The sequence below is a fragment of the Staurois parvus genome, unplaced genomic scaffold (genome assembly GCF_062004578.1).
Source record: "Staurois parvus isolate SC_StPar_1 unplaced genomic scaffold, SC_StPar_1.0 ptg000170l, whole genome shotgun sequence".
Classification (NCBI taxonomy): domain Eukaryota; kingdom Metazoa; phylum Chordata; class Amphibia; order Anura; family Ranidae; genus Staurois; species Staurois parvus.
In genome coordinates, this window is record NW_028317966.1 from 5136044 (window position 1) to 5148268 (window position 12225).

The following is a 12225-nucleotide window of genomic DNA, read 5'->3' on the forward strand; positions in this document are numbered from 1 at the left end:
TTAAAACAGGGGTTTAGTTAGCACACATTTTCAAATACATGCGTAAGCTACAGAGCCTCGTCACAGCACCCCGATATTCTGTAGTTCCTAACTCTACAAATTTTGAGAGCCCCCATAGTAGAAGCTAATGGATAGACCATTATTTAATGGATAGACCAAGAGCAGGTGGACCTGAGGGAGCCCACCCCTCTTAAAAGGAAAGGGGCCATTTTTTGTACTGTTGAATTGTTGGTGAGGGGGCGAACTGAACATCTTAGCTGCCATTGTGCTACATACTGGGTGTCCAGTGCGCTCTTGTACCCTTAAGGATTTATCATTTTCCTTCCACTTCACAATTATGTGCCACTTTGTGTTGGTCTATCACATAAAATCCCAACAAAATATATTTAAGTTTTTGGTTGTAACATGACAAAATGTGAAAATTTCAAGGGGTATGAATACTTTTTCATGGCACTGTAGATGTATCTTTACAAATACATCAAATTTTTGCTAGCTTTGAAAATCTGCCATTTGCACTTTAACCCACATCTGGTGAAAATGTCACTTGCTTAACCACTTGCCAACTGCGTTATAGTCAAATGACGTCTACAGCGTAGTTGTTCAGTTCTGGGAGGGCGTCATATGACGTCCTGCCAGAACGCGCCCTCCCGCGAGTCCCCAGCGGCGTGCACCCAGCGACCTCTGTGATCGATGTGTCCTATGGACATAGCTAATCACTTGATGAGGTAAAAGGCCAATCATAGTGGCCTTTTACCACATAATCAGCTGTGTCCAATGACACAGCAGATCACAGAGTAAATACAGTTGCCGGTTATCGGTTGCACTGTCACAGAGTGAGGAAAGTACTGCCGATAGCCGGCAACTGTCACAAAGCAGATTGGCACTGATCATCAGAGCACTGAAGATCAGTTCCCTGATGATCCGTGCCCAGCAGTGCCACCCATAAGTGCCCAGGAGTGCCACCTATCATTGTTGCCCAGCAGTTGTACCCAGCAGTACTGATAAGCATTGCCCAGCAGTGCCGCCCATCAGTGCCAGCAGTCAGTGCCACTAGTCAGTGCTGTCAGTCAGTGCCAATAGTCAGCGCAGCCAATCAGTGCCGCCTATCAATGCCGCATATCAGTGCAGCATCATCAGTGCCTCTTCATCAATGCCCACCAGTGCCACCTCATCAGTGCCACCTCATCAGTGCAGCCTATCAGTTCCCATTAGTGCTGCTTATCCATGCCACCTAATCAGTGCCAATCAGTGCTGCCTCATTAACGCACATCAGTGAAGGAGAAAAATTACCTGTTTGCAAAATTTTACAATAGAAACAAAGAAAAACTTTTTTTTTGCACTTTTTTGTTTATAGTGCAAAAAATAAAAACCAGTGGTGATTAAATACCACCAAAAGAAAGCTCTGTTTGTGTGAAAAAAATGATAAAAATGTCATATGGGTACAGTGTTGCATGACCGCGCAATTGTCATTCAAAGTGTGACAGCGCTGAAAGCTGAAAATTGGCCTGGGCATAAAGGGGGTAAAAGTGCCCAGTAGGCAAGTGGTTAAACCCTTTTAGGTCAAGACTGCACAAATACATTCCCAGTTCCCCACATATATCTTCTCTTTTACTCTCAATTTAGCTCTTCTCTCAATATTCCTTTGCTATTTATTGCCAGCTAAACAAAATCAATACTCCACTTCTTCCTTACTGATGCCAGAGCTTTAACACCTATTTACTGGAATACCACCATGACCCCCACCATATCAGAGTGGGTAACTGAGGTCTGCCACTTGATGAGAATCAAGAAACTGATAGCTCAGCATCATGATACATTTGAACTTTTCAGAAACAAATGGCTGCCTTGAATTACTTTTATGGACTCTTCCATTTCTCTTTTCAAGTCTCTGACATGAGCCTCTTTCCTCTCTTGCTACTCTCTGCTTTCACTATAGAACAACTTCTAAATATCTCGCTTTTTAAATGACTGATTAATCTTCAAAGTAGATCTTGGGCCAACCCCTTCCCCCCTTTCTCCTCAACTTTATCCCTCTATCCTATCATACCTCTCCCCTTTTTCCTCCCCCCCCCTTCTTTTCCAGTCCTTATCTACGCTCCTCTCTATAACACTAATACCAATCATTTGTCCATATCCCCCCCAACTTAAATACTTTACTCTCTTCGGTATCCTTACATCACTACACTGTCTCCCCGTGCCAACATTTATTCTGCAACTTATAGCTGAGCCTGAGGAAGTATCAAACAACTTACCCTCTTGCCTTAAGGCTTGGTTCACATCTGTGTGGGTGGTGCCGCTGTGGGACCCACACAAATACATGCAGCCACACCACCCACACAGAGGAATGCAGGACCCACAGGTGGGTGCCATTAGTTCTAATGGCACACCACCCACACTGGAAATTGCAACCGTACTGGGAACCTCGGTTCCTGTGCGGGCTGCGATTTCCCAAGTAGTGCAGAGACGTCCCAGGGCATGGGAGTCCATTTATGCTATGTGGAGAGGCGTGTGTCCCTTCCCTCCAATCAGCTCTCAGAGCTCTCCTCCCTAAGCTCTGCAGAATGCAACTTCAGCTTCCACCCCATTTTTTTCTGACAGCTTAGACAAGTTTTACAAATTCATCACTTTGAACAAATGTAGAGAAAAGAGTTCAGATAAACAGTTACAACAAATGTAGGAGGATTTGTTTAATCTCTGTGTATCATCTGATGCCAGCTACATCACTGGGTTTATTTAAGGGTTTACAACCACTTTTAACTGATAACAGTTCATATATTTTCAGAGACATGAGAAGGATCCTACAACGTGTATACCCCACCTGGGCAGTTAAAATGCAAGAATCCCCTCTGCTTTGTTCCTGGGTCAGAAATAAATTGAATTAACCTGTAGACGGAACTCTATCCTTGCATTCCTAATCATCCCTATAATTCCCTTCCTCTATAACTTTATACATCTTGACATGCTGTACAGGCATTATTGGAACTTAAAATATGTCTTCTTCATGTGCTTATTTTTCCTTAAAGGAGAAGTACAGCCATAGCTCTTTTGGCTGTATTTCTCCTGTGGATCATAAGAATGCAGTTCGTTCTGCACTCCTGTAACCTGTTTTCAGCTGACAGCAGGCTAAAGCTAGATGTCGGCTGATGTCACTCCAGTTCAGGCTGGGGAAAGGTCCCGACTTTAAAGTCAGGATCCACCACAGAGTCTGGAGCGGCACCTGGCTCAGCCTCTCAGTGATCCGCTGAGAGCCTGATCCAGCCGCTCCCTCCCCCTCCGCAGCCCTGTGCTCCAGTAAGCACGCAGTGGGGGGATAGAGCTGACAGTGGTGACTGACGGTCACCGCTCTGTGCTCAGAGTGGCTGTGAGAACTTGCAGCTTCAAACAGTGTTTATCAGCCCAAGGCCTCCTTTTTTTGATAACTTACCTATTTTTTAAAAAAAATCAGTTTATGCATACTTTAAATCCATAAACATTCTAGCCAGTCATGTGACATCATGAGAGGTCTTTTTTCTCCCCCTTCAGTTTCAGTGGTACTCTTGCACAGAACAGCACTTATATTATGACATGCGAGTGCCATTCTTTGCAGCAGTGCTTTGAGCTAGGGTTGGCAGTGTTTATATTTGTCAGCTCTGGTGTGGTTCCAGTAGTTGAGCTCCTGTTCCAGACGTACTCTAGAGCCTAAGGAAACTCTCAGTTCTACCTCCAGAACAGCTCCCACACTCCCAACTCCTGCCCCCGAGCTGCTGCAGCTCAAAAATGACTAAAAGCTTCTCTGTTCACCTATTGAAAAAATACAAAACAAAGTACGGTAATTAACTTTTTTTTTATTCTTTTAGAAATAAAAGCCAGGATTACGCTTTGAGGATTACCCTATACTGTAAATATAAAGGTTATTGCTGTCATCTTTATATTTACAGTATAGGGTAATCCTCAAAGTCCTCCCCAAACACCTATGCAAATTTGGCTTTTATTTCTAAAACAATCAAGAAATAGTCATATACTTTGTTTTGCATTTTTTATGACATTCACTGTTCTGTAACAAATTTATTTTAGAATGTTGGACAGATTTACTTTTATTAAAACAAATTGTTTTATTTGTGTAAGTCAAACTTCCTTTATAAATGGCCCTAACTAAAAAATAATTTTGGTTAAAAAAAAGATGATGTCATTGGCCATTCCTAAGAGAATACTGACTCAAATGTTGCTGGGGGTGGTTATTACTGACCTTGAACTTTTTCCAGTTTCCTGGAAATTTCTCACCCACCCAGATGTCATGGATATGTTGGCAGTTTTACTTTGCTAGCAGTTGAATGGCACCTGCTTAATGCAATTTGGGGCCTATGGTTAATCAGGTGCATGTCAAAAAACGTATGGGTAGAAGATGCATTTAGGTGGAGTTCAGTGCTTATAGTTCCTCTGTGTTTTTGCTTAAAATGTAATGTTGCTCTTTACTGTTATAATGGGATAAGTGTGAGATTTTTTAACCCATTTAATCTATGGCCTTGTCTATTCTAAAATAATTAGTTTGAGTTTTTACTGAACTAGACTCTCCTTAAATTATTAATTTATTATTCATGCCTATGCTTTTCCAGCAATCAAATAATCTCCCCATTGGAGAGAATTTATCTCAGTCCATGTCCCTGTTATACCAAGACAACAAATGAACATATGTTGGAACGTGTAGATCTTTATAAGTGTTATAATTTTGGGAAAGGGGGCTAATAGTGGCACACTTAATGCACTTAATGAATTGGAGGTGAGAAAAAATACTGGGGATGTGGTTTGATAGTGACAGGCCTGCAAGTGATTTAATTATAGTAATATGGTCCACTGAACAAACAGCACTGACTATACAGTTCACTGGGAACAAATTTCAATACATATCCTGACAATACAACCCTGACAACCCTAATAATACTTGGGCAGCATATATTTAGTTGTGACAATGCGAGAGCAACAAATGGTCCTTTGTTACAATATGGGGTCAGTGACCATAACAGTGACAATAACTGGAGTCCAGTCTGCCTACTTCCAACATTGCTCACCATATTAGGTATTAGTATGCATAGGTGGGTGTTTGCGTCTGTGGTATGTTGATTACCATATATCGCAAATCAAATAAACAACTCTTATTCATGTTATCAACATTTTGGTGGTCATATGACTAACTCTGGTGCTACATTGTTTTTGAACATGGATATGTGCTTTTTCTGATTGACAGTGCTTTCCTAATTTGGCAGGTCCTGCTCCGAGCTACGCTCCATCTCCAGCACATGCTTACCCAGCACCCACACAAGAGCCAACAAGCCGTCCACCATGGGTGACTGATGACAGTTTCTCTCAAAAATTTGCACCAGGAAAATCTACATCTACTGTTACTAAGCAAATCCTTCCAAAAGCAGCACCACCACCACCAGCTCCAATCACCACTCACAGCTATACACCTCAGCCCGTGAGTCATCCCCCCTCACAAGCACCTCGGGGGCTGATCCAGCGTGCTGAGAGATGCCCAGCAAGCAGCAGGACCCCTCTGTGTGCACACTGCAACAGTATTATTAGGTATGTACAACACCAATAAAAAGATGAGATTGGCCAGAAGCCAAATGGTAAACATGGCTCTATTTTACATGATTCTGAACTGCTGCATTTAGATGAGGGAAGTGGGAGTCTATTTAAAAAGCAGCAGTACGATCACAGTGTGTAACCTCTAATGCCTCATGAAATTCTCTTTGCTTGAAAGAAAAGTATAGCCAAACATTCTTTGGTTATGCTTCTCTTTTGGGTAACAGGAGTACATTTACTAATGATCTCCTGTAACCCAGAGTCAGCTGATAGCGGGCTAATACTGTCTATCACCTGCTGCAGTTGTGTATTTAAGATGATGGTTATGTTTGTTATAGCTAAATGTTCAATCGTTTTTAGATTGATGGATTTTCTTTAACATTTTTGGGTTCCAACACTAATAACCATACTGATATTTTGCATTCGGATGATTATATAGAGGACCTTTCTTAGTGGCAATGGGTCGGTCATGGCATCCAGAGGAGTTTAACTGTGCCCACTGCAAGACCTCCCTGGCTGATGTGAGTTTTGTTGAGGAGCAAAAGGGCGTTTACTGTGAACGGTGCTATGAGCAGTTCTTTGCTCCAACTTGTGCTCGCTGCAACACTAAGATCATGGGGGTAAGTAACATTTTATCTGCACCTAAAATACTTAATTATTATGTAGATACATATTTTGGAAATTTTGCTATCCTTAAAGTGGAACATCACCCTAAAGGGGAAGTCCCTCTTTATGCCCTCCTCAACTTCTCTTTTACTTTGGCACTTTATTTTGGGGGGGCGTGTACCTGCTTTTGACAGGTATCTACTCCCACTTCTGGTCAGATTGCCATGGTGTTTCCACTGGAAGTTCTTTCCCTCCCCCCGCAGCCACAACCTTCTGGGACACATGATAGGTCCCAGAATGCAGGACCATTCATAAAGACCAGTAGAAAGCCGGTTGTGAAGCCACAAGGAACCACAGCCGGCTTCCCACAGTAAACATGCTGAAGCTGAGGACCCAAAAAAACCAGAGAAAAAAGCTGAAAAAAAACAGTACAGTCTTTTTCTTATGTTTCAAAATCTATTACAGCAAAGTAAACTGTATACAGTAGTACACGGAGTAGACCCAATCACAAAAATCTCATATGCTTAAACATGCTGAGATTTCAAGAGTGTTTTCAAACTTTCTAAATCTGCAGCATAAATTTAAAGAACTCCTGTTGATCCTGCCATAAAGGCTCTGTTTACACACTTCCTATTATGGGATGATAACAGTCTGCCAGTTGTGCTCTTGTGTTGTCACCTTGTCACAAGCAGCCAATCCTAGCATGAATGCGTTTAAACAGTAGTGAGTACAAGAGGCTTGGGGAGACTAGCCCAAATGAAATTCAAAAAGGATGATAAAAATGGAAAACACATTTTAGGGAAAAAAATGGTATAAAGAAAAAAAATGATGTGCTTTGGAATGTTGAATGTCACCCAGCTACAGTTTAAAATTACATTAATACATCAACAATATGCCTAAATTACTGGAGAAAAAAAACACTTCCACACACTCTTCATACAACACACACAACAGAAATTGTCTTCCCTACTTTACCCTTTGAAACACCAACTGGGTTCTAAAAGTTAGCATACTCCTTTGTGTTATACACTAGAAAGTACAGAACTATGGGAATTTTTGTGTCACTTACCTGCCTTTAGTGGCAACTACACTGGAACAATCAGATGAAGGAAGTTTTGCTGCCCCTGAATAGTCAGCTGGTCCCATTAATTCCGACATGTTTACATTGCCAACTTGTCCTAATAAATGGACAAGGGATTTAATTGGTCCCTTTTTTACCAGTAACAGAGGTCAATGAGTAATAACTTATATTGAGTCCAGGTTTAATACCTTATATTGCCTGACAAGAGGACACAAAATTGCACATAACCCCCTAAATTCCAGTATTTCTGGTTTTAATGTTTGTTTTGTTTGTCTCTTTTCTAAAGGAATTAAATATTAGTATATAATAACTATTAATGTAAGTGTTACTTTCCAAGGTACAGCTGATGCATCATAGAATATATTCACTCAGAGGGGTCTTATTAATATTAAATGTTTCTAGGAGCTAAAATTCATTGTAGCTAATTACACTGTACAATCCCAAAGTACACAGAAAAAAAACCAAAATAATCCAAAATTACCCTGCGCTTAGGAGAAAAATAAATGAATAAATATAATAAAACTCGTAACCAAATATGTAACCAATCACCACAGCTACCTTCCAATGTATATAAAGTTCAACAAAATTTAAATAAGGGTACAGACCACTATAAACCAATTTTCAAAGCAGTGCTGTGATACGTAAGTAAAACATTACACATATAATCAAAAAACACTGTGGAAACATTGCAAAAGGTCCAAACAAAAGTCCAAATATTGTGTGATAGAAAACTGATAGTTAAGTGTTCCCCAGAGGATCATATGGTCACCACATGTACTAGTACTCTCCCTATAGGCTAGAACTCACCAAATTTCAAAGCCTCTCATTTGCATGATCGGCATAAAATGCTTGTATCATTCCACAGGCCATTTGTGCTCTACAAACATCACTCCTCCAGAATCTCATATTCTTACATTCGACTCATTAACATCAAGACATGAAAGGGAAAAAAACATTTCTGGTAGCATAGTATATTAAAAATACTGCTTTATTACAATAAAAAAAAGACACTCACAAACAATCAATAAAGGTTCATCACATGAATTTTGTGCTGCCAGATATGCAGTGGAAGTGTTGTATCTCACCCACTTTGCATCTCTTAGCCACATTTCAGTTTTGACGTTACATCCAGTTGCCAAATAGCTAAGCACCAACACATTTCGTCCTTCTGACTTTGTCACAGGCGGCCATCATTCCATTGGTGTGGACCAGCCCATTGGCTAAATTTAAAAAAATGACCCATCTGTGGCCAGCTTTACTTAGAACTGTGTAAGCCCAATCATCCTGAACACTGACTGTTTCCACCCTCATGCTATCTTAGGAATAGCCACTTTTTGTTGGTTATTGAGATCAACAAATGTATTTATAAAAATCACTATCATAGTTGTCCAGTCTAAATTACATTTTAAAAAATGGTCTGAAAGGCCATTAGCTCATTTTAACAGGCATAAAGTGCCTAAAAGCACTAAGAGAACTTGAGGCCTTATCACCAAAAGTTCATAGTAGTGCCATTGAGCGATTTTTTAAATGTTTTGCTGGCAGTAGCAATAGCACTTTACCCTAGGTCAGAAGAAATGTTTGATATGCAATAGTTAAATATAGAGGATGCCAGACAAGCTTTGAAATATATGGTGTTCGTAGTGTAGGCGCTGTGCCCTGTTTTATAGTTTTGAGAAAGCATTGAATGTAAATACTCATTATTTTAAGCATAGAAGAAAGCTCAATGCCATGTGTTAGGTCATATACTTCAGACAGACTGTCTAGATAACAATCCCAAGCTGTGAATAGACCCAACAGTGCATTACAAGGTCACAATGCACCACATTAGCTAGATTAGAAAAAGCCTGGCAGCACAACAGAAAAACAGCATGTCCTTATCTCGCTTTACTCACTGCCTCATTAAAAGTAGAGTGACGAACACTTGGGAACCATTTCTTGGAAATTATTCTCCTATGGATGCCTTTCTATCTGTAAGATTAGACATGATTTCAAGCTAGAAATAAATAACGTTCAGGAAAAAGGCAATCACGCTTGGCAAACAAAGTTTAATATTCCTGTCTTTGCTATATCAAGAGCCAAAAACATATTTAATTTAAGATTGGTCCTGTATAACATGTTTACATTCTTTGAAATCTTCCAAATCGAATTGTAATTTATACAAAGCAATGTAGGACAATAATATGTACTGTTTCTAGGATACCCTTTTTATAGCTACAATGTTTTAGCAAATCTAATTTTATTTGAGTGTCAAGAACAGACATCTGTTGAAACCCTACTCATAATTAACAACCATAGAATTGATGGGGACAGTGGCAAATAAGTTATTAGGGTCTCTGGATCAACTTGAATCGCCCCCATCAGGCTTAATGGCCCACTTGCAATTATTATAAAGGCTAGAGTGCCTACTTTATCCCGTCTGTATATGCACCACTGTTTTAAATCAACAATTACAAGCTGAATTATATATATATATATATATATATATATATATATATATATATATATATATATATAGTGAAGGAAATAAGTATTTGATCCCCTACTGATTTTGAAAGTTTGCTCACTCACAAAGAAATGATCAGTCTAAAAATCAAATGGTAGGTGTATTGTGAGAGACAGAATAGCAACAAAAAATTCAAAAGAAATGCATGTCTAACAAATTATACACTAAACTGGGGTAAATATTGTGATTTTTTTTTTTAATCATTAAAGTGTATTTTTTTCTCAAAGCTTTTCTCATCCCGCTACCAGAACTATATACTGTATGTAGCTGTTTATACAGCACTTACAGCCACTGCATCTGTTAGTGAAGAAAATAGTTTGTTTGGACCTGCTTGGTCCAAATTACCTATTTACACCTCACTGAAACCTGGAGATCAGCTCATCCCCAACAGTTATTACCTTTTGTATCACTTTACCCTCCCCTTTTAGATTCTAACTAGCGGGGCCCTCTGATTCCTCCTGTACGGAATTGTATTGTAAATCTACTGCTTGCCCTCACAATGTAAAGCGCAGCGCAAACTGTTGGCACTATATAAATCCTGAAAAATTATAATCAACTTTAAGAATTCAATATCACTTATTCAGTAGGGTTAGGCTGTGTGCCTTAACGTGCATTTCCACTTTTACAGCCAAATTGGGATAGCACCTACTTTATCTTTTTTACATGCATAAATTAAAAAATCTTTAAAAACTGCAGCTTACTTGATTAGATTCTCTATTCTGGACCCTTCAGGAAGGAAAAATCCTAGGTAGTTCTCATTGTTTATCAGGGGGCTGGGCAGCTGTGTAATAAACCCTGTTTGCACTCTGCAGGCAGATCTTCATCAATTGTAAGTAGATTTGAACACTGTCTGTCCTAACAAAGGGTTACAGGCAGGGGCGGACTGACAACTCATGGGGCCCCGGGGCAATAGGGGATCATGGGGCCCCTGTGTCCTTGCCCAAGCTCAAAAAAGCCTATGAAAAAGGTACCAGGGGCATCTCATAGGGCCCCCTACTGACCCCAGGCCCTCGGGCAGTGCCCGAGTTTCCAAATGGTCAGTCCGCCCCTGGTTACAGGTGTAGTGGCCTGACTTCTTGCCTTCTATTTTAATGAGGACATACTTGAGTCAGACTCACTCTAACACTCTAAATGCATACTGTGTGAATGGGAACACATAGACATATAGTGAGGTTTTCTCATATATGAATGGAAAAGAGGAATTAGATTTTAAAATGTATGTCCTGGCAAAAAAAAGCAGAACATCTTTGCAATACATGTGCATGCAAGTACAGGGAATACCTGTTGATCTGCCAAAAGATGCACTCAGCACCCAATTCCTGTGGTGGGCTGACAACACACACAGCATTTTTGTGGACTGAGTGTAGTTAGCCATGCTCAGTGGTCTTTTGCTAAACTACACAACCACTCTCCCTCTCACATCTTGATATTATAAAGGTAAAGTATACTGTATTCAAAATAAGAACTAAGAAGAGTCATAGGAAGTGTGCACAGGAAATAGGGCTCAGAATTTCCAACAAGATCAACGCTTCTTTTAGCACTTATCAAACAAATATAACAAAATGCTTCCAATAGTATACTAAACAGACCAAAAGGGAGTGAATAAGAGAAGTTCACTGTTAGGGCTTTTTTAAACTTTAAGTTAAAATGTGCGGTCAGGCTGCGTTTTTACTTCCCCTCCCTAAGCTGAAGAGGCAGTGGATGGGGGATGTTTATATGTTTTGCTGCCACAACAAAAATGATTCCCCCCACCATGTTTTCCGGATAATACTGCCACCAAATGTGACCCATTCAGGTGTATGGCACTGTATGTGATTTTGGCTTAGTGGTGTGGAGTTTTCAGGGCTAAAAATCTGACAGATGCTTCTGAAAAGCAATTTGTCTGTAGATCATAGGCACAGCAATCTTGCTGCACGTCTAAACCTAGCCTTAGGGTTTCCATACAATTTAAAATAGATTGGAAAAAAAAGAAAAAAGTACATCTGAAAAGTATAACAAAACCTCCTTCTCTGAAAAGGACATGGTGTCCTGTGGGAAGGGGCAGAACAATTCCTGTTTAATCCCCATGCCAAATAGTTACTAAACTTAGAAAAGGAATGACAGGCCGCAGTTTTTCTTAGAGCTTTAAAAGTTACAAGAGCTTGTCATATTATATTTAGTTATTAAGTCTCATTCTAAAAATGTGAAAATGATTCAAAACACTGTCTTCTCTCCTTCAGGAAGTGATGCATGCTCTAAGACAGACCTGGCACACTACCTGCTTTGTCTGTGCTGCTTGCCGGAAGCCATTCGGTAATAGTCTTTTCCATATGGAGGATGGAGAGCCATACTGTGAAAAAGGTAACAAAGGCAATTGCGACTTGGAAAAACGATTACAGTCTCACATTTCTGTGTGTGCTACAGGCTCACAGTTCATTATAAAAATACCGCTACATGTTCAAGTTTAGCTCTTTTGCTAAATATGCCTTTGAGC

General features: G+C 40.0%; 1 protein-coding gene and 1 long non-coding RNA gene across 5 annotated transcripts in view; one reads left to right on the forward strand and one right to left on the reverse strand.

Moving 5' to 3' along the window:
- The window catches only part of LOC149462708 (uncharacterized), a 109004-nt gene that overhangs the window by 52769 nt on the left and 44010 nt on the right, over positions 1 to 12225 (reverse strand). The window lies entirely within an intron of this gene.
- Positions 1 to 12225, forward strand: part of LOC149462709 (LIM domain-binding protein 3-like) — a 77770-nt gene that overhangs the window by 44638 nt on the left and 20907 nt on the right. For all 4 annotated transcript variants that reach the window (XM_089676488.1, XM_089676489.1, XM_089676490.1 and 1 more), the window contains 3 exons: positions 5241 to 5559; positions 6002 to 6182; positions 11972 to 12092. In XM_089676488.1, the coding sequence (XP_089532614.1) occupies positions 5241 to 5559; positions 6002 to 6182; positions 11972 to 12092 (621 nt within the window). The remainder of the gene's footprint in view (positions 1 to 5240; positions 5560 to 6001; positions 6183 to 11971; positions 12093 to 12225) is intronic.